The following is a 23,091-nucleotide window of genomic DNA, read 5'->3' as shown; positions in this document are numbered from 1 at the left end:
TCTACATTCAACGTGGGGCTCCAACCCACGACGCTGACATCAAGAGTCGCGAGTTCCACTGACTGTGTCAGCCGGGTGCCCCCATCTGTGCCTTCCTGTAATCCTGAGATTAATGAGATACTCTCTGCCCTCCCCTCCCCCCATTAACTTGCTCCTGCACCTTCTTTCCTTAGACTTCAGCGATCACTGCAGGGAAGTCCCGCCCGTGGAAGCACCTGCGGCCTACAGCATCAGTGCTCGCCCCCCACCCCGCCCCCAGGTATTGGCAAGGCCACGGGCCTCCGTCACGGGGGCTGGCAAACTTCCCTGCAAAGCGCCACATAGGAAATAGGCTTTGTGGTCATATGACCTTTGTAGGGCCTCCTCAACTCTGCTGTGTGGCTTGAAAGAATCCACATATAGATACTATGTCGACAAAGCAGTGCGGTTGTCCGAACAAGCTTTCTTTACTAAACAGGCGACAGGGAGATTTTGCCTGTGAGCAGCGCGCTGACCCCCGCCCTCCAGCCTCAGCCCCTCTGGGGGGTCGGGCTCCAGGAACGTTCTATCTCTTCCGTCTCTTGGAGCCTGGGGGCGATGAAGGCTTCCACTCGACCTGTCACAGGGAGTCCGGCCAACCACGTTGGTGCTGTATTCCCATCCACACCGTACAGTCCCTCAACCAAACTCTCTCGCCGAATGCTGCAGCGGCCGCCCGGCTCCTGCTGAGACCCTAACAGACCTGTAGGCTTGCGTCACGGCGAAGCTTCCACCGCGTCCCAAACGACAGTCTGGGCAGTTTGCACGTGTGTCTCCTGCCCAGGAGGAGCCTCCTGCAGGGCAGACGCTGCCTTAGTTATATCTGTATCCCCACACACCTAACCCTCACTCCACAAAATGGGAATGAACCATCTTGGCTAAACGAAACGAAACTAAACGAGTACTGCAGAAAGGGAGGCAGGGGAGGTGAGGGTTTGGAAAAAAGACTCGAGGGGTTTTATTTTAAAGTGGGCAGGCTGTGACAAGAGACATATCCGGGAGAGGTGGAGTTCACGAAGGAGGAGCGCCAGGGGATGTGTCTCAAAGTTACCACAGAAGGAAAAATTCCAGGACCTGGTGTGAATATGTGAACTCAAGTGCGGGTGTCCGGCTGGTGTGACCCTGTCAGCCGTGCAGGGTGTCTGAGCACCTGGCGTAGCACGGTCAGCTGCTGCTGACAGTGAGTCTGAGGAAGGGAAAGAATGAGTACAGTTCATTTTGCAATTAGGTCACCGCATCCTTTGACAGTGGTGTCCACAGAGTGGCCTGTATTCAAGCTTCAGAAAAAGCTGCTGAGTAGCAAACTGGAACCAGAAAGTTGGAGCACCCACTTAGAATAGTGACTTTTTAACACATAGGTTTTTAAGTTGAGAAAGTAATACATGAAAATACTGAGTCAAGATGAGCCTAGAATCTAGAAGTTTATATGGAACACAGTGCTTCCTATACACAGTCGTAACAGATTTAAAAATCATGGAATTAGAAAACAAGAAGACACAGCAGGGCCTGAAGACACCAATGTTACCGGACCAGCACCAGGTCAAAGTGGGCCCAGCGGGCCGGCTTCTGGGCCTGGAAGGTGGCCCCGGAGTGGGGGACGGGCTCGCCCCGGGAGCCGGCCAGGCCTCCTAACAAAGGAGTACGAAGCTGAACAAGCAATAAACAACAAGCAACGAACGGCTGATGCCCTCAGCTGCCCAGGGCTTCTGAACAGGGTGGGGGCTTAGGAGCATGAAGACGGGAAGACCCAGAAGGAATCCCACTGCCTGCAGACCCTAGATCTGATGTTGTCCCAGTTGCCGAGAAACTTCACATGCCACGTGGGCCCCAGTTCTGGGCCGACAGTGGAAGCAGCAGGAAGGCTGCTAACCAGGGAGGAGTGAGGAGGTGGAGGGCAGGGGGGAAGAGCCAGTGTCCCCGGCCCACTTACACTGTGCCTGCAAACCTAAATTCCAAGACGTGTGAAGAAATCCAGTGTAAAAAAGACAGTTAATAAATCAACAATCAAAACATTTTTTCTCCTTAGAATTAAACATTAAAAAAAAATGTTTATTATTTTTTTTTTTTAAATTTTTTTTTTTCAACGTTTATTTATTTTTGGGACAGAGAGAGACAGAGCACGAATGGGGGAGGGGCAGAGAGAGAGGGAGACACAGAACCGGAAACAGGCTCCAGGCTCTGAGCCATCAGCCCAGAGCCCGACGCGGGGCTCGAACTCCCGGACCGCGAGATCGTGACCTGGCTGAAGTCGGACGCTTAACCGACTGCGCCACCCAGGCGCCCCAAAAATGTTTATTTTTGTGGGGGGGGGAGGGGCAGAAAGAGAGGGAGACACAGAATCTGAAGCAGGCTCCAGGCTCTGAGCTATCCGCACAGAGCCCGACACGGGGCTCGAACCCACGAACCTCGAGATCATGACCTGAGCTGATGTTGGACGCTCAACCGACTGGGCCACCCAGGCGCCCCTCCTCAGATAATTTAAAGTAAGAAACAAAACAGGCACAAATGAAAGAATAGATGGATAGGACAAAGGACCGATGAGAAATCTTCACAATAAAAAAGTCATTGAAATAAATGCCTCAAATGTTAAAGACAAAACCAGCTCCAAGACAAAATTAATAAAGGCTGCTGAGTCACAAACCTGCGGCAAGGTAGCCCTTCTGGTGTCACTCTTATTTTACCAGGAGTTCAGGGTGTTAGAAAGGAGATGAAGTTTTGTCAGGTAAAGAGAGGAAACGCTGACTGGCCAGCATCCTAAGAAGGTGGGACTCTGGAGCGGGAGGAGCCTTTCCTGCTGGTCGGCGGGTGCTGGCAGGTGCATTTCACAGGCCTCGGTGGGCTGAAGGGGGCCAGCAAGCAGCTGCGGGAACTTCCCAGAAGACTGGCTGGGCTGTGGGGCGCTGGGAGAGGCTGTTGTCCCGCAGGGGGCTGCGCCCCTGTAAGGAGCGGGGCCACCGTGACTCTAACGAGGCGGCATCCCCTGCAGAGGCCACCCCGGGAGGAGCTCTCCACACAGACTCTCCCGGCGGCGCATTAAGGGACCGGCCACCACTGGGGGCGGGTGAGGACTTCGTCACTACCGGGCCTTTAGCATCTTGGTCTTGGAATGTAAGATCTACTCGCCAACATACGGTTGCTCCTTGAGTAACATGGGTTTGTACGGGGATTTTCCCAATACACGCACAGTGTTGTAAATGTATTTTCTGTTATGATTTCCTGCATAACATCTTCTTTTCGCTAGATTTTTATTGTACGGGCACAGTATGTTATACATACAACATACAAAATACGTGTTAATATTGTTGGTCAACAGCAGGCTCCTGGCGGTCAAGTTCTTGGGTCAAAACTTACGAGGGCGGGGAGGAAGCACACGTAACCCGTGTCACCCCAGGGTCAACTCTACTTTAGAAATGGGGCCATGTATGTGGCCAGAAGAAAACTCGACTGTAAAGCATGGAAAGAGTTCGGAGCAAATTTCCAAGCTCTCAAGACTGACAACCTTCAAGAGCAAGGTAGCGAAGTAGACGTCTCTCTCCGGACCTAACTGTCAAGACTGCTGCTTGGAGGCGATGTGAGGGAACAACGAAATCCCCGGGAACAACGGATCCCGGGAAGTCCCTGTCCAGAGGCGCGGGTCAAACCCGAGCGAGGGGGCGGGATAGGACAGCGCGGCGCCGCGGCCCCGGGCCGGGAGCCCAGCCCCCGCCCCACGGCGTGTGCGCACGCGCCCAGCCTCGGGGCGGGGCCGCGGGGGCCACGCTGCCTCCGCTGGCGCGCCGGTCGCGCGGTGACGCCAACGGACACGGCGCGCGGGGGGGGCGGAGTCTCGGGGCGCCACCGCCTCCGCTCGCTCCCGCGCCGCGCGGTGACGTCATCAGGCCGGGACGCGCGGCCGGACCTCCGGGCGCCGCCGCCGCCTCCTGCCTTCGCCGCACGCCGTCGTCATCCGGCCCCGACGCGCGGTGACGCTATCGGGCCCCGACGCGCGGGGGGCGGGGAGAGACGAGCGGGCGGTGCCTCGGCCGGGTTGGAGCTGAGCGCAGAGGGCGGGGAGAGGCAGCGAGTTGAGGTGGGGCCGGGGAGGGGCGGGGAGGTGGCGGCCGGAGCATGGCGGACCAGATCCCTCTGTACCCGGTGCGCAGCGCGGCGGCCGCGGCCCACCGCAAACGCGCGGCCTACTACAGCGCGGCGGGGCCCGGGTCGGGGGCCGAGTGGCCCAGCAGGTAACGACGGGGCGGACCTCCCGCTCTCCGTGGCGCTCCCCCGCCCTCCCCCCTCCCGCTCCCTGCCCGGGTGGGGTCCCCCTGCAGGTGCGGCCGGTCCCCGACTCCCCAGCCGGTCTGTCCGCGCACCCGCAGGCCGCGCACAGTGCTTCCGACTTCGGCACGCCGGGACTCTGGGAGGGCGGCCACCCGGTGCGGGGGGGGGGAGCTCCGGGATGCGCTGTCAGGCCCTCTGTCCCGACCCCGGGTGCCCTGGCGCCCATCGCAGACGGAGACGAGTCCCCCCCCCCCGTGCCGTTGCTGCGCTCTCAGCTGCGCCGGCGGGAAGTCACGCGGACGCTCCGGTGTTCTAACCTCCGGGCGTTACTGGAGAGATTGTGGACGTGACCCCTGTAACTTGTACTTAGCGTCACAAATATGTACCTTCACGGGAAAGCACTGTTCTCACAAATGTGGGACGTTTCGTTTTATTTGCAGACTACACTTTTTACTTAATCATGGGTTTACAAAGTATTTTTTGTTGACAAGAATTTTTGCTTGTAGCAATGGGAAACGGAAGTTCGGAAGGCTAAGTTGGTTAATGGGGACCACAGTTTAGGGGTAGACTGAAAACCTACCCACCTTTCATTTTACAGTGGAGGTCTCATACCCTAGTTGGTTTTAGCTCATATTTATTTCTTACCTAAAGAGAAGAACACTGCATTTAATAAATGGTAGAGTTATTAGAAAAAGAAGTGGAAAGAAGAAATACTGTTCTCTACAGTAAATGGAAATTTTATTCCTGAGGAATTTTAGAAGCAATTAACTTTTAATACATAAGAGGAAGAAAACTGCATATTTCAATATCCAGTTGCTTCAGGATTCTAGTTTTAAGGTAGTTTTTGTTGCAGGCTGTTTGAAAGGCTACGACATACAGTCGAAGAACGTGTATTATAATGTTACAGAGCTGAATTGAATCTTGGTTCATTGACTTACTTGCTGTTTGATCTTTCTTTTTTTAAAAAAAAATTTTTTTTTCCACGTTTATTTATTTTTGGGACAGAGAGAGACAGAGCATGAACGGGGGAGGGGCAGAGAGAGGGAGACACAGAATCGGAAACAGGCTCCAGGCTCTGAGCCATCAGCCCAGAGCCCGACGCGCGGCTCGAACTCACGGACCGTGAGATCGTGACCTGGGTGAAGTCGGACGCTTAACCGACTGCGCCACCCAGGCGCCCCAAGTTTGATCTTTCTTAAACGGAACCCCGTTTCCTGGGATGTAAAGGCGGGGACACTGGCTCTTCTTACAGGACTGCCGAGAGTTACAGGGCTGCAAGGTGCCTGTGTCTGGTGTTTGTATCATTTCTCTTTTCCTCCCTCGTATTACCTATGAGAGTAATCGCGTTAGTAATTCTCCAAGTGTTCGGTTTTAGAAGATCATTATTTGGAACTATCCTGCTTATTTCACAATCGATTTCCATCGTGGTTTGCATCTCCGTTTTTGGTACGTAGATATTTAGCATCCCTTCGTCTTCTGGTGGATTGTTTCTTTTATTACAACATATTCTTTGTCTCTGGTAATTTTCTTTGCTCTGAAATTTACTTCTGCCATATTGTGGCTTAATGTTTGCATCGTGTTCGCTTTCAACCTAAGTTGAATTTGAAGTGAGTTTCAAATTCTTTGTTGGATCGTGGTCTGCCACTAAGCACTCTCAGTCTCTGTCTTTGGATTGTTGTATTTAAACCCTTTACCTTTCAGTTAATTGCTACCTTAGAGCTCAGGTGCTATTTTATTGTCTGTTTTCTGTTTCTCCTGATTCTCATTCCCCTTCTGTTTCTCTTCTTGCCCTCCTTTAGGTTACTTGAGGTTTTCTTGGATATCTCCCCAGTGTTTTTTTTTTTTTTTAATTTTTTTTTTTCAACGTTTCTTTATTTTTGGGACAGAGAGAGACAGAGCATGAACGGGGGAGGGGCAGAGAGAGAGGGAGACACAGAATCGGAAACAGGCTCCAGGCTCTGAGCCATCAGCCCAGAGCCTGACGCAGGGCTTGAACTCACGGACCGCGAGATCGTGACCTGGCTGAAGTCGGACGCTTAACCGACTGCGCCACCCAGGCGCCCCTAGTGTTTTTGAGTGTAGGTCCTTGTATGTTATTGTGTTCGCTCTGTTGGGTATTGCAGTATACATACACAGGGACTTACCACCATGGTATGTTGGTATTAGGATTTTACTCCATGGAGTGAAGTGTGTAAACCTTGCTTACATTTTGGTCCCTTTACCCATTTCCACCCTCCCCCCCCACTTTAACTCATATCAGAAGGTGTTACACTTTTTGTTTATTTTTTTTTACGTATTTTTTTAACATTTATTTATTTTTGAGACAGGGAGAGACAGCATGAACGGGGGAGGGTCAGAGAGAGAGGGAGACACAGAATCTGAAACAGGCTCCAGGCTCCGACCTGTCAGCACAGAGCCTGACGCGGGGCTCGAACCCACGGACCGTGAGATCGTGACCTGAGCCGAAGTCGGATGCTTAACCGACGGAGCCACCGGGGCGCCCCTACACTTTTTGTTTAAATCATCAAATACAATTTATAAAACTCAGGATTATAAGGATAGTTCATTGTACGTACCCATGTTTTTGGTCATTCTGTTATTATTCATGCTATTTTGCTCATTTCCTTCCTGGTGTTCCAGGATTCTCTTTTTTCCCCCAATCCATTCTATTTGAGAAACTTAGTATAGCCAATCTTGAAACGTCTTTCATCTTAGAATGTTTTCACTAACCCTTCATTCCTGAGGGGTAGATTTATTGGATATAGAATTCCTGGTTGACGGTTTTTTCTCACCACTTGAAAACTCTTGTTACATGTCTGGCTACCCTTCATGACTTCTGCAGAAGTTCACTGCCACTCGAATTGGGATCCCTACAGCCAGTGTGTTATTTGTGCCTGACTGCATTCAAGTTTTTGTTTCTCATTTTTACAAGTTTAACTGTGATGTATCTTGTGGACTTTGAGTTTATCTTGGTTGGTACTTAGTTAAGCATTCTTAATCTGTTGGGGTTTGTTTCACCAAAGTTAGGGAGTTTCTAGCCATTAGTTTCTCGTGTACTCTCTCTTTGGTTCCCCCATCTCCTCTCTCTCCTGCTGGTACTCAGATGATACAAATGTTGGACATTTGTTAGTGTTATGTAATTCCCTGGGCTGTTTTCCCCCCAGTTTCTTTTTTCTGTGTTCAGATTGTGTGCATTCTATTGATTTGTTCTCAAATTCCCCAATTCTGTCCTCTGTAGTCTTCACTCTTCTATTGATCCCATCCAGCAGTGTTGTATTTTCGCTGTTGTATTGTTCAGTTTTATAGTTTCTATTTGTTTCAAGAGAGCTCGTAATTGATTGTTGAAGTGTTTTTCTGTATGCTGCTTAAAATGGTGGTCACCTAGTTCCAGTATCTGAGCTAGCCTCGGCTTAGGTGTGTGTTGCCTTTTGTAAGTCCCACTGTGAGTGTTTTGGTTCTCGTGTGACTGATGGGTTTTGATTTTATCCCGGACATTCTGGCTGTTAATGTTTGGTTATACGTGGGTCCTGTTGTATCTTTTACTTTAGCAGGTGATCAGCCTGTTTAGATTTAGCCTATAGGTCCCGGCCTACATTTATGGGCTGTGATTCCAGTGACAGTTTAATTTTGTGCTGTGATTTTTGGTGTCCTTGCTTTATGTGGTCCTACTGGGACTCTTATCCTCTCTGCTTATGCTGCTGAGAGGAAGAAGGGATTTCCCCAGACCCAGCGTCTGTTTGTAAGAGAAGGAAGCGTCAGGCCTTGTGACAAGGAGGCTTTGTTGGCTGGGCGGTGGTTGTGGTTGTACCTGTTCTGTGTGTGCCTGCTGGCGGTTCTGGTGCCTCTGGTTGGAAGAGTCTGAGCACCCCTGAGGCCACATCCTTCCCGCTGGTGCCCCCCCCCCCCCCCCCCGCCGCTCTGGTCTCTGGTGGCACGGGTGGGTGGGAGGGGAGATTCAGGCTTCCTGGACTGGCTGCTTCTGAAGTGAGATTGAGATTGCAGTTGGTGCTGCCTGGTTGTCCTGGTGAGAGAGGGGAACCTGAGGCCCGTCGGGACAGAGGGGCTTTTGAGGCCTCTAGGGTTCCTCTAACTGGTGCTGCCCAGAGGCACCAGTGTCCCCTGATAGGACAGGGGAGTCTTAGGGCCATTTCCCACAGACACTTGGTGATCTCTTGCTGCTGGTGGTGGACTCTCTCCAGGGGAGGAATGACCCTCCTGGGCTGCCTTTTGTTGCTTGGTTGGGAGTTAGGGAATACCAGGCCTAGGTCCTTCCTTCTGCCGGTGGGCGTGTGTAAGACGTCCTCCCCTGTGCTGTTTCTCCGGTCCTCTGTTCCAGAGCAGCCCAGCTCGCTTCCTCTTTACCGCTGCCTTTTTATCATCTTCCAGAGCACTCCTTTGGTTGGCTCTTGCTTTATTTCCAAGGTTTATGTGTGGACTTGGGGAGCAGGGAGAGGTGGGTCTTAAGCGGAAGTTGTGCTTTTACATTATTTTGTGAAGTTTGGTTGCGTTTTGTCACGGGAATGTGTGTGCAGTTGGAAAGCTAAGTGGCAGAACGCCCAGAAGAAGGTGCTGTGGCTCTGTGCTCTGCTCACTCCCTTCTCCTTCCCTCACCCCTCACCCCCGAGGCAGTTATTTCGGACTCTTGCGGCTGTTTCTGCTGGCGTTGAAAATCTCCAAATTTCGGTGCCTGTGTTCCTGACTTTGCCAGCACCTGCAGTTACTTTCTTGTGAAACCTTGCGAATCTCCACCCCAGCCGCGATAGAATTAAACGCCCCGCTGGCTCCGGTGGTCCCCTGCTCCCCTCACGGCACAGATTGGACTTGACGGTAAATGTTGGTGCAGCGGCTGTCAGATTTTCCCCCTGACGCCTGGCCTTATGAGTTGGGAAATGTTCCCTTCTCTTCTACTTTCTGGAAGACATTGTATAGACTTGGTGTTGACTTCTTTAAACGTTTGCTAGAATTTCCCAGTGAAACCATCTGGGCCTGCAAATTGCTTTCCTGGGTGTTTCAATTTACAGACGCAGTTTCTAGGCTGTTCACGTGAGCCGTGTCACGTCGGGTGAGTTGTGATTGTGCCCTTTGAGGAATTGGTCCCTTTCAGAAAAGTCACCATGTTTGTGTGTACAGAGTTGTTGGTCATGTTCTCTTGGTGGCTTTGAGGTGGTTTCATTCAGATGTTGGTGGTTTGTGCTTCACTCCTTTTTGTGGGTTAGTCTTGCTAGAGATGTGATCTTTTCCAAGAGCCATCTTTTATTTTACTTATTTTTTTGTAGTTTTCTATTTCATTAATCTGTGTCTTATTTTTTCCTTCCTTTTGATTGCTTTAGGTTTATTTTTCTTATCTTATTCTGGTTTTTTAGGGTGGGAGTTTCGATTATTGATTGGAGACTTTTCCTCCTTTGAAAAACAATTTTTTTTAAGTTTATGTAGTTATTTTGAGAGAGAGGGAGAGCAGGGGAGGGGCAGAGAGAGAAGACGACAGAGAATCCCAAGCAAGCTCTGAGCTGTCCGCACAGATCCCGATGTGGGGCTTAATTAAACCCACAGACCTTGAGATCGTGACCTGAGCCGAAACCAAGTTGGATGCGTAACTAACTGACTGAGCCACCTAGATGCCCCAGGCTTTTTTTTGATTAATGTTTGCTTGGCATATAATTTTCCATTATTTTACTTCCAGCCTACTTACGTTTGAGGTGAGTTTCTTGTAGTCAGCTTATGGTGGGATTCTACTTCTTATCCACGCTGCCCATGTCTGTCTTACGCTTGATGTATTTAGAACATTTATGTTCACTGTCACGATTGATAAGTTAGGGCTGATATCTGCCATTTTCCTTTTTGTTTTCTGTGTTTTTGTTTCCTTGTTTTCTTTTTCCTGTTTTCCTGTGGGTTACTTGAACATTTTTTTAGAATTCCATTTAGATTTACCTGTGGTGGTTTTCACTGTATCTCTTTGTATAGATAACTATTTGGTGGTAGTTCTAGGTGTTTCATTATCCATATGTGACTCATCACAGTGTTCTGGGGTTGATATTTTATCTGTGTTAGTGAAGTGTAGAATCCTTACCTCACGACATCCCTTTACTCGTCTCTGTGGTAAAGCTATTATTTTGTAAAATGACGTATAAATTTTATATATGTAGAAGTATGTAAATATTTCCCTTTCGTGTAACTAGAATCACACATCAGTGTTCTAACTTTTGCTTTATTGCTCAAGCATAATTTAGAAGAATCAAAAGAAGGGATGCCTGTCGTATTGACCCATGTTTTTGCTATTTCTGTTATTCTCTTATTTTCTGAAATTCCTGAATTTATTTTGTTATTTCCGTTTTAAGAATTCCTTGCTATTCTTTTTTTTTTTTTTTTCAACGTTTATTTATTTTTGGGACAGAGAGAGACAGAGCATGAACGGGGGAGGGGCAGAGAGAGAGGGAGACACAGAATCGGAAACAGGCTCCAGGCTCTGAGCCATCAGCACAGAGCCTGACGCGGGGCTCGAACTCACGGACCGCGAGATCGTGACCTGGCTGAAGTCGGACGCTTAACCGACTGCGCCACCCAGGTGCCCCTCCTTGCTATTCTTTAATGTAGGTGTGCTTGAAACAAATTCTCTTAATTTTCTTTCATCTTAGGAGGTCTTTCTCCTTCATTCATGAAGGGTAATTTTACCAGATATACAATTTGGGGTTGACAGGTTTTTTGTATTTTTTTTTAGCACTTGAAAAATGTTATGTTGCTTCTTTTCAGCCTCCATGATTTCTGATGAGAAATCCGATGTCATTTGGATGTTTCTTTTCCCGTGGGTAATACGTTACTTCTTACTGCTGTCAAGCTTTTTTCTTGTCTTGATTTTTCAGTAGTTTCACCATTATGGGTCTTTGCATAGATTTCTTCGGGTTTATATCGTTTGGAGTTCACATAGCATATTGAATCTGCGTGTTTATATCTTTGGTCAAGTTAGAAGTTTTCAGCCATTTTTTGTGTACTTTTGAGCCCCACCCTCTTTCGTGTCTTCTTCTGATACTCTCTCTGGAGACAACTTTGGAGATCTTTTCTTGTCTCATATGGTCCTGAGTTTTCTGCTCTTTTGTTTTAAGTCCATTTTCTGCTTACATTGGGTGGTTTTGTTGTTCACTTAAAGAAAGTTCCTTGGTTTTTCCTTTGTCTCTTCCATTCTGCTCCTGAACCCTATCCGTTAGGGTTTTAGATCTCTGTTACTGTATGTGTAGTTTTAGAATTTCCATTTTATTCTTCTTCATGTTGGTATCCTTTGCTGAAATAGCTGTTGGTTTTCATTTGCATCAAGTATGGGTTTTTTTTTGTTTTTTTAATTTATTTATTTTTGAGAGGGAGACAGAGCAAGAGTCGGGGAGGGGCAGAGAGAGAGGGAGGCCCAGAATCGGAAGCAGGCTCCAGGCTCTGAGTTGTCAGCACAGACCCTGACGCGGGGATTGAACCCACGAACTGTGGGATCGTGAGCTGAGCCAAAGTTAGACGCCTAACCAGTTGAGCCCCCCAGACCCCCCAGTATGAGTGTTTTTTGATTGTATCCTGGACATTTTGGGTATTAGGCTATGAGGCTCTAGATCTTCTTTTCTATTAGGCCTCCTCTGACCCCAGGACTGAGGGGCGGGGAGGTGGGATGAGGCCATGTTGCCTTATAACTGCCTCGTGGGGTGAAAACCGGGTGTCCCTTTACCGCTGGGCAGAGATGGGGTCTGAGGCGTCCCACTGGGCTCTGCTGATGTCCCCTTGTCTGGGGAGGGGAGGAGTGCCTGCTTATTACACCTTGTGGCCTCCTCCAGTGTCTCCTGAGGGTCCTTTACCTCTGGGTTCCAGCTTGTCCTGTCATGTGCTGTGACAGTGAGAGAGATGGGCAGGAGGGACCAGGCTTTTCTTGGGGCTGTCTTAGGTCTGTGCCCGAGATTGTTTTCTGGCTGCTGACTCTCTTGTACACAGCACTGGGAGCTCCCGCTGTGTTGCTCCTGGGGTGTGAGGTCCCTCCTGGTCTGCCTCCTCCTCCCCCTCACTTGTCTGTGTGTGTCATCTCCAGCTTGTAGCTGTGTCTGTTGGGGAGTTGGGAAGGGCTCTGCTCAGTCTTGCTCTGGAACTGAAAGGAAGGAGTAATTTTCCTTTGTTTTTTGTTTTTGTTTTTGTCTTTCCTCCTTGTATTTTAAAGTCATTCTTACTTATTTTTCATTCATTAATAGCTTTTCAGATACAGTTCACATACCATACAGGTCTCCCACCTCAAGTGTAAAATTCAGGGGCGCCTGGGTAGCTCAGTCGGTTAAGTGTCCGACTCTTGGTTTTGGCTCAGGTCGTGATCTCATGGTTCGTGGGACTGAGCCCCATGTTGGGCTCTGTGCCGACATTGCGGAGCCTGCTTGGGACTCTCTCCTCTCTCTCTTTGCCCCTCCCCGGAGGGTGTGTGTGCTCTGTCTCTCTCAAAATAAACTTAAAAAAGGGTAAAATTCTGTGTTTTAGTGTATTCACAGATAAGTCAGCCATCACTGCAGTCAGTGTTGAGCATTTTTGTCACCTCGGAAAGAAACCTGGCACGCTGTAGCTGCCATCCCACTTCATCTCTAGATTTTCTTTCTTCTCTCTTCTTTTTTTGGTAAGTTTTATTTAAGTAATCTCTACATTTCATTTGGGGCTCAAACTCAACGATCCTGAGATCAAGAGTCCCACACTCCTACTGAGCTAGCCAGGCACCCTGCTATAGATTTTGTTATTGCAGCAAACTATATTTAACAAAACTAACCGTTTTTAAGTGTACTTTTGACCTAATATATAACAAATCACTAATTTCATACTTCAGAATTGGTAGATAGTTTAAGGTTTGTCTAGTATTTCTGTTTTGGGAAATATGTGTGCCGTGTATTAGAATGCAGCTAAAAAATTATATGATCTATAATATAAATTTTAGATTAAATAGTACAATCTAAAAATGATATAAATTTTAGATTAAATAATAAAATCTAAAAAACAGTTTAAAAATGAAAAGTGTAAATGCAGTCTTACCTTTCCAAGAACAAAAGTTAATATTATGAGGTTTTTTTCCTCCACGTAGGCAATAGAAAGCTAATTAGTTGTTAGAAAAACAGCTTTGGGGGGCGCCCGGGTGGCTCGGTCGGTTGAGCATTAGACTTCAGCTCAGGTCATGATCTCACGGTTCGTGGGTTTGGGCCCTGCATCTGGCTCTGTGCTGACAGCTCAGAGCCTGGAGCCTGGTCGGGATTCTGTGTCTCCTTCTCTCTCTGCCCCTCCTCGACTCGCGCTCTGTCTCTCTCTGCCTCTCAAAAATAAAACTAATAAAAACAATTAAAAAGAAAAACAGCTTTGATACAGGCTTTTCTTACTTTGTGAGCTTTAAAAGCCTCTTTGACCATATAAAAATATAATTTTGTGCTCACAATGTATAAGGAATTGTACTAAAGTATTTTAAAAGTTCTCAGGTTTTCTTTGGAGTGAAATAACTTTTATTTCATTATAATCAGACCAGTTTAGGACACAATATACTTAAAATATAGTGATGGCAAATCGTTAAAACTTGTATAGAATTTTTCATCCTGAGGTTTATATTTTATGAAAATTTCAAGGGGACAAATTAGATGTGATTTGAGTGTGGTTTAACATGTGTGAGGATGTTCCTGGTTGTTTTGTTTTGTTTTGTTTTCTCAGTATGTTAGTAGGTGAATGAAATGCTGTCTCCCACATGTGGTATTCAACAGTTCACTAGGAATGCAATCACTTGTTAAGATCTTTTTTTTGGTAAACTAATGTGAAGCATCTATTCCTTCTTGTATTATGTGTAGTTGGGTAAAAGTAAGGTAACTTTTAAATTTGTTAGTTTGATATTTGTATTTCTGTCTCTTAAACGGTACCTGTGTTATTCACCTTATCTTTACAGTTGAATGAGGAATGAATAACATTGGACATTATTTTGTTTATCCATGTCTGTTAGTACCTTTTCCTTGCTTCTCTTTGCAGTGTGGCTTTTGGCCCTGCCTAGAGCCATTTGCAGTATTATAATAGTTAAACTTTAGTGTTTGAAAAGAGATTCATGCTGAGAACAGATGGCTATTGTCTGATTATCTCTAAAATATTAGCATGTTTCTTGATAGAGGCAACACAAATTTTTTTAATGCTAGTTTTCCCATTCTGAGTGTCTATACACAGTTTTCTCTGAATCTTACAAATTTTACAACTGTGATGATGATCTAAAAAATATCTTACGAGTTGTAAAGATGAAACGTCTCCTTTTCTGTGACAATTTACAACTGAAAAAGTTTTTTGAAGTATAGAATGACTCTTAAGATAGCATTTGTCAAAGTGCCCAGGCCTCCTTGGATCAGACACATACATATTCTTAAGGGTCTGTAGCTCACCAAGTTTATGAAGTTCTTTAAATCTGCCAGGACAAGAATATTTCGGTTGAATTTTCTGCAGTTGACAGTATTAGCATGAAGATAAGAGTTGATGATTGTGAAGGTCACAGTTTGAGGGGACTGAGTATGTGTCCTGAGCCAACTGGCCCACTTATCTTTAAATTTCTAGATTGGCATTTGCATAATATTGGGTATTGTAGCATTAACTCTAATTTAGAAGTCTGTTTCAATTTATGTATAGCATCTGTGTAATTTCTTACGTCAAGAAGTTGGTATTCGGTCTCTTATACAGCATCTTGGAAGAGGGATCAGTAGCTCCAGGTGACTGTGTGTGTAGTTCACGTGAGGGGCGTCTCTTGGCTTGAGGGACCAGCAGGCCCTTGTCCTTGCTTGTTCTGTTGCCGAGGTCACGGCTTGCTTCTTGGGCACTGTTCCTTTCCTTTTTTTTTTTTTTTTAAACTATTCCACTGTTTACCTCTTCCGCTAGTGTAGGAAGGGAAGACTGGAAAAGTCCCAGTTTCTCAGTACTTCATACACTTTTGCTGCATATTAATGACTCATCAGTGACACTTGAACTTGGAAGTTGTATTTGATGAAGGAAAAAGACGTTTCTTTATAGCCCTTTGCTGCTTTGTTTTTCCTACTTTATTAACATGTAGGCAGAGGGGGCAGTGTCTATTTTTCTTCCAGAAGGTTTCAGCATTAGGCGTATTTTAATGGTTTCTCCCTTTACTAGCAGTTGGCTTCTCAGAAATGTTTCTCATCAAAATGGAAACAATAAGGCTGTTAGATGCTTAATGTGAGTTTAAGCTAGTTATTGTATTGACCTACTTTTCCTTTTCCTTAGATTCATGCAAATTACGTGCCTTCCAGCCCTTGAGTGTTTTGTTGAAAGTTCCTAATTTTTGTAAACCTTTGGCAGCAGCTCAGATAGCTGTCTCCACCTCTTAGTGTGGCAGTCCTCGTGGGTTTGGTATCATCTGTTCTGTCGTCTTTGTTCACTTTGTTTTTACTCGTTTTAAAAATATGTTTCCAGAATTATACTTAATTGCTGGAAACGTTGATTTTTCTTGAGTGACAAACCAATTAAGTGTGTATGACACTAGGCAACAAAGACACTTAAGATTTTCTGCTTATCCTGTCTCTGAAAAAATCCATTATTCATCGTCTTATTGTTTTTAAATACTGAGGTAAAATTTTCAATACAATAGGAAAATTGCTTTGGAAATGGAATAAATTGCTTGCCAGTTCAAAGGCTCCATTTCTGAAGTGGAGGTTACTAAACATGATGTTGCTTATATCCATTATCTTTCAGACTCATTGTACTACTTTTCTAGCATTAAACTTGATAAGATTGTGACTTTTGCTAAAATGCAACACAATCGCGGAAAGAACCTAATGAAAAAGACGAAAAATCTCATTTTGTATACTATATTATAATATATTTAAGTGGCGTTTTGAATTTTAATTGCATTATGTATAAATATTCATTTTCTAGTCGACTGTTTTAAAAGAAGGGACCTTATGCAGACAATAAGAAAACAAGGAATTTTTCAGAGGAAACCTACTGGCCCTGTTTTAGGCCTGCTGCTTCACAGATGACCTGGGCTTTTGCCTGAGTATCTCAAGTGACCAGTCCCTTGTTGTGGGGATGTTCTGTGCTTGCTGCTTTGCTGGTTGGTGAGGCTGGGGGTGGGGGGTGGGGCGGCAGGTGCTGCTGCCTCTCCCCACTGTGACCTTGACCTTCAGCAGGCGGCCTTCCTGATGTGTTTAACCAGGCTTAATCACCGATATTAAAGTTTTCCCGTGCCGCTTGGGTGTACTTTTAAGCAGCACAGCACAGTAATGGTCATCTTTGTAGATAAATCTTGTATTCGTTTTTCGTGTTTTCAGATATTTATGTTTTCATGGGCTAATTAGGACCTGTGGTTAAAGTTTACTCACATCACACACACTCAAAAAGGCTCTCGATGCATTTTCACAAAGAGTTCTCCAGAGAAGTTGTTCACACCGACCAGCCATCGAGTGCCTGGTTATCCAAGATTGTTAGGGATGCTAAGTGTTAAGAATTAGTTTTTTCAATTGTTTTGATTTGCACTTTTCAAAAGTTCTTTTTGAAAACAAAATTTTTTCCTAGGTTGAAAATCTTCTTCCGAAAATTAAAGTGGAAGTCCCTCCCCTTGGCTTGCCTGGCCCGCAGTGTCCCTCCCTGGCCTTGCCCCCTCCAGTCCGGGGCCCTCAGGGCTCTGCAGCCCCTTCTGGGTCTTTCGGAGACCTGTGCTGTGTCTCCCGGTCCCCACACCTCCTTTGTTTTCCAGTGCCGCTCCCTTTGAAAGGAGCCAGTCACCGCCCTTCCCCCACCTCCCACCAAACTGAAGCTCTCCAGCCCTTGAACACGGTCCCCGCCGCCCCAGCCCCGGAACCCTCCTGTGCCTCTGTCTGCGAAGTCCACTGCTCTGATCACCTTGTGGTTCTGGAGTCCTTCGAGGCTGGTCTTTTGGGTGTGGCTCCTTTCACTGAGCAGAATGTTTTGAAGCTTCATGTTGTAGCACGCGTTGCAATGTCCTTTTTTTAAGGCTGAATAATACCACATTATGTGGATAGAGCACATTTGCCTTGGACATTTGAGTTACTTTGCTTTTTATAGTAAAAATTTCTGGTATTAATTGTCTAAAACTAGGAGTTAAGTGAATATGGGTGAAGTGCGTTAGACTGATGCCTGACAGCATCGCGTAAATGCCGGCTGCCAATTTCTCCTCCTTTCCTATCCCCTCCTCTCAACCTTGAATTCCTACCTGGGCAGCCGGGAGGGAGGGCAGGCGGGCGGGCGGGCTTGCTCGTTTGCTCTCCTTCACTCAGTCTTCAGTTTCAGCACAGCCTCCCCTCTGCTTTCTCTTCTGACTCCCCTCCCCAGAGGGTAGGTGTCCCTCGATCTGTAGGGGGAAGGGGGTAATCTGAGGATCCAGATGTTTCTCCGATCACTTCCTGGATCACTTCCTACGGTCACCTCTCCTCAGACCCACCTTGGAGGCCCCAGCGGTGTCAGCCCCGTCCCGCCGGGACCCTGAGGTTCCAGCAGCTCGGCTCTCCTGTTTCCTTGCCGCTGGGTGTAGACGCCTGCTTCCTTGGACCTGCGTGTTCACCGCCCACCAGTATGCTTTCTGGCTTCCTGCACCTTGTTGGTACCTCTTGTTTTCCATTCAGGCTCAGGCTTTGAAAACCTAGGTGCTGAAAGGAGACCGTGTATTTGATCTTCTGTCTTTACAGGAAACTTTTTACCCTTCTACGTGCGTACGTCTGTGTTTCCTTTCCGGAAGCCGGGTGTTTGGGGTGTTCTGTCGGCCTCGCGCAGCAGACGGCCCGGAGCTCTGGCGGGAGTAACAGCTGTCGTTACCTGGAGGCATGCTGCTCTCTCTGACCGACTCCAGTTCACACTCGTGACAGACGGTCGTGCCCAGCTCGAGTGGCCGGCAGTCCTTCCCGAGCGCCGTGCTGGCCGTGCGACCTTCCGGCGTGCCGCGGTCATCCCTCACGCCCCTGCGGCCCCCCGCTCAGTCACCCTCCCGGTGCCAGGTGACCGTCTCCTCAGCTGCCGCTGCTGTCCTTGTAGATTTACCGGTTGGTGCGCGTGAGCCCCTTGAGTCGGAGGCCGCGTCTGTCGCTGACCATCCCGTGTGGGTGCTCAGCGTGGCCAGCCGGCTTGCAGAGCGTTTGTTCGTGTTCCTGTAATGATTCGGGGAGGTGACCTTCCTTGGGTACTCGGTCTGATGTGCTCTTCGTTCTCCAGTATTTTCACACGTCCCATGGTTTTTATTTGTGACATTTAATTGTCGTGGGAGGAGGAGAAACATCTCGGCGGCTAGTGTTTGCTGAGGGTCCGCTCATCATCTACTTAGTCTTACTGTCTGTTTTACGGTATGAGGGCCAGCGGTCTCCACATGTGCCAGGCGCCGAGTGTGGGTTCCCTGTGACACTTGACGTCTCTGTGCTGGGTGCCCCTGGGCGCCTGTGCGCCTGGGAGAGCCACAGCGGGGGCTGCCGCCCTGCGCTCCCCGGGGCTGTGCGGAGAGCAGGAGGGATGAGAGCCTCAGGGCACAGAGGGAACAAAATCCCATCACTGGCTGCTCTGCAGTGGCATTCGTTCCCGTCGCTGTGGTAAAACGATCACCAGTATAGTGGCTTTCAACAGATTTCTTCCTTCCGGCTTGGGTCGGCCAGGGCCGTCTGGTCTCCCAGGGCTCCCGCAGGCTGTCGGCAGGCTGCCTCCCCCGTATAGGCCCTGCGGAGAGGCCCGGTCCATGCGGGTGGAGGGTAACGTCTTGTTTTCTTGCTTCAAATTGCCCCCACATGTTGAGAAGGTCTTACAGATCCGTGTGCGGAGGTGGGCCCTTCGGTAGCGAATGTTGCCATTTCTGTGGTTGTGTTCTGTACGGCCCCGCAGAACCCTACGGTGGTCGAAGTGCTCTCTGAAAATAGCAGGGTTTACGGGCGCAAATAAGTTCAGGCAGACCACGAGGAACCTACCTTTTTTGTGACCCCTGTCACTAACGAACGCACTCGTGGTCCTGGTGACACTGGCTGAAGAGGCACGGTGAGTCCCTGGCCACTGAAGAGGTGCACCTGCAGCCCAGCACTTACGTGAGGAGGCCCAAGCCACCAGGGCTGCTGAGCGGTGGCCACGGGGAGCACTGCAGAGCGGGCACACGCAAGATGGGCCCAGCTACACTGATGGGGGGCAGCCTTAGCCATCGTTTGTAAGTAGTCGTGTAGGACCCCGTGTGATGGCAGAAGCAAATTACTGCCGGGACAAGATGTCATTTTCTGCCCCTTATTTAAGTGAAGTGTCACACGTATTCAGCCCCAGTCTGATGAGCTTGAGGTAAAATTGCTTCCAGTGTTTTTGGTACTGTTCTAGCACTCCTAGTGGTAGGAGTTTAAATTGCAGTTGGCAATTACATTTCAAGTGTTCTAGAGCTTGTGACTTTATGGGACAATTATACAGTTCAGGGAATCTTTGAAAGAATTCATGTAAAAATGGGGAGAGAGTTCTGTGCACAGATATTTTCACTGAAACATTATTTAGTGGGAAGTCCTGTCTTTGTCCAACAGTAGGGAATAAATCAGTAACCTGTAACTCAGCAGTCTGCTTGCTGGATTATTTTCTAGTTACCAGATGTTAAAAAGATGGTACAAGAAGCTTAGGTTGCAGGTTAGCATTGGCCTTGTAGTCTAAGGACATCTTTTCCATCATTGAATTCCACTTGTGCTTGGATTCTTGACAGCTGGGCACCTATTGCAAGAATAAAGTTTCCTGAAGGTCGAGGCTTCTGGAATATTTTGCCTTCTGACCTTTGCACTGAATCCTGGTAGGCAGAGTAGTGCCCGGCACCATCACTGCATGCCTGCCTGCGCACACACGTGCAGGTGTGAGAACGTCCACATGCACAAAGTTCCCCGAAGCACTGCTAAAAAGAGAGCTCATTTTGCACATGCGAAGCGTGTTACACGCTGTAGAAGATGTGTTTTAATAACATTTAGAGCAGAACGGAAATAATTGCACTGTTGCTGGATGTTCCCGATTATCTGGAGTAGCACTCAAACTTGTCATTCTTGTGAAAGCCTTCATTCCAGAACGTTGGAGAGTCACAAGCCGTCTAGAGAATGAAGATAGTAACGATGGTACAGAGGACGGCATCCAGGGCACGACAGGTCTTGGACATAATGGTGGGAAAAAAGATGGCGAAACCTGGATTCGAGAAACCACAGAAACGACACTCGGACGTCAGTTTGGGTCTTAAATATTTTTTCCTTGAATACATTTTTCCCAGTCGCTCATTATGATGTCTTTTAAACATATAGAAACATTAAAAGAATGTTCTTCTACATAGATTGAACAACAGTGAACGTTATGCCTCGTTGGCTTTCTGTCTACACTGACCTATTCTCAGTGCTCTGCGGGTAGGGCCCTTAGCACGGGCCTCCCCATGACAGGCTGGATTCTAAAGCCACAACACTGTTGTCACAGCCAAGGAAATTAACAGTAACTCCTGATATGGCATCTGCAGCTCATTTCAAGTATCTTTTGTTGTCTCAATAATTTCTTTTCTCCCAAACTGTGGTGCAATGCACAACATATCATTCACCATTTTAAAGTGCAGAATTCAGTGGCATTTGGTATACCCCCAGGGTTGTATAGCCATCACCGTCATGTACTTCTAGAACATGGTGGTTTTGAGTCCAGGCTGGTGTTTTGTAGTGCGTCCTGTGTCTGGACTAACACCTCCTGGAGTTGGGCAGTGCTCTTGGTTTTGTGTACTTCTTGTCACGTGAAATTAGCCCCGGAACAGTGCTTCTCAAACAGCAGAGTGTGAGCGCTCCTGACGCCAGCTGTAGGCTGCTGGCAGAAGTTTCCCGTGTCTAGTGGTGGTCCGGGAATTTCTGGTCCTGACGCGACCCCGTGTGATGCTGATGCTGTTGGCGTGGCGACTGCACTTTGAGAACCACTGCTCTGGAGACTGATTAAATACAGTAAATGTGTTGGGGGAATGCTGGGTCTGCTTCGTGTTGTATCGCGTCAGCAGGCAGGTGTCAGGTTGCCGGTGGTGAGTGGTTCAGAGGGTGAGTCCAGGTTAGGGTGGAGATCTCTAGAACTTTCTGCAGTTCCTGAGTTTCCATTCCGGTTGTGAGGAATTTGTGGGTGCTTCTCCAGCACCGTGGACTGTTCTGCTTTTTACCCCCCAAGTATTTGTGGATTTCCCAGATACGTTTCTGTCATTGATTTTTAAAAGAAATTTCTTTACAGTGAGAGAACATACTTTGTCTGATTTCAGTTCTCTTACATGTGTTAGTTTGTATTGGGGCCCAAGGTGTGGTCCGTGGGAGTGAGTGCTCATTGAGCACTTGAGGAGTATATTCTGCTGTGTAGGGCAGAGTGTTCCGTAAATGCCAGTAAGGGCAGGTACGCTGGTGGTGTTGGCCACATCTTTATGTCCTTTCTGATGTTCCATTTCTTCTGTCAGTAACCGAGAGAGGAGTTTGGAAGCCTTCGGGCAGTACTGAGGATTTGTCTGTTCCTCCTTTCGCTTATGTCCTTCATACTTCGTGTACTTTGAAACTGGTGGTACGTGTGTGCCCACTCAGGATTGCTGGAGCTTATTGGGGATTTGATCTTTTGCCATTATGTAATGTCCTTCTTTATCCTGGGCGGTTCTTCCATTTTATTTTTTTGATGTCTTCTTTGTTTTAAAGTACAATAGCTACTTTTCTTCCTTTGAAAGAGGGTTTGCATCGTATCCTTTTCCGTCTTTTTACTTTGAATCTTTTAACATCATGTGCCATTATATTTAAAACGTTTCCTACCTGTTCTGTTGAACGGACACTCAGATCAATGGAACAGAATAGAGAACCCAGAAATGGACCCACAGACAAACGGCCAACTAATCTTTGACAAAGCAGGAAAGAATATTCAATGGAATAAAGACAGGCTGTCTCTTCAGCAAGTGGTGGTGGGAAAACTGGACAGTGACATGCAGAAGAATGAACGTGGACCACTTTCTTACACCATCAAAATCCTCGAGGAGAAAGCAGGCAAAAACCTTTTTGATCTGGGCCGTAGCAACTTACTCAACACGTCTCTGGAGGCAAGGAAAACAAAAGCAAACGTGAACTATTGGGAACTTATCAAAATAAAAAGCTTCTGCACAGCGAAGGAAACAATCAGCAAAACTAAAAGGCAACCGACAGAATGGGAGAAGATATTTGCAAGTGACATATTAGGTAAAGGGTTAGTACCCAAAATCTATAAAGAACTTATCAAACTCAACACCCAAAAAACAAATAATCCAGTGAAGAAATGGGCAAAAGACATGAATAGACACTTCTCCAAAGAAGACATCCAGGTGGCCAACTAACACATGAGAAAATGCTCAACATCACTCATCATCAGAGAAATACAAATTAAACCCACAGTGAGATACTACCTCACACCAGTCAGAATGGCGCAATTTGGTAACTCAGGCAACAACAGATGTTGGCGAGGATGCAGAGAAAGAGGATCTCTTTTGCACTGCTGGTGGGAATGCAGACTAGTGCAGCCACTCTGGAAAACAGTATGGAGGTTCCTCAAAAAATTAAAAATAGAACTATCCTATGACCCAGCAATTACACTACTAGGTATTTACCCAAGGGATACAGGTGTGCTGTTTCGAAGGGGCGCATGCACCCCGATGTTTTTAGCAGCACTATCAACAATAGCCAAAGTATGGAAAGAGCCCAAGTGTCCATCGCTGGATGAATGGATAAAGAAGATGTTATACACACACGTGCGCGCACACACACACACACACACACACACACTGGAGTATTACTTGGCAGTCAAAAAGAATGAAATCTTGCCATTTGCAACTACGTGGATGGAACT

General features: G+C 47.3%; 1 protein-coding gene across 5 annotated transcripts in view; it reads left to right on the top strand.

Annotated features, from left to right (window-relative positions):
- Window positions 1-4,118: 4,118 nt before the first annotated feature.
- The window catches only part of ATP9B (ATPase phospholipid transporting 9B (putative)), a 257,177-nt gene continuing 238,204 nt past the window's right edge, over window positions 4,119-23,091 (top strand). For all 5 annotated transcript variants that reach the window (XM_047086323.1, XM_047086327.1, XM_047086325.1 and 2 more), the window contains exon 1: window positions 4,119-4,241. In XM_047086323.1, the coding sequence (XP_046942279.1) occupies window positions 4,126-4,241 (116 nt within the window). In that variant the 5' untranslated portion in view covers window positions 4,119-4,125. The remainder of the gene's footprint in view (window positions 4,242-23,091) is intronic.

This window comes from Lynx rufus, unplaced genomic scaffold (genome assembly GCF_022079265.1).
Source record: "Lynx rufus isolate CCGP_SWC_20201006 ecotype Redwood Valley unplaced genomic scaffold, mLynRuf1.p SCAF_20, whole genome shotgun sequence".
Taxonomy (NCBI): domain Eukaryota; kingdom Metazoa; phylum Chordata; class Mammalia; order Carnivora; family Felidae; genus Lynx; species Lynx rufus.
This window is presented reverse-complemented; position numbering and strand designations above follow the sequence as displayed.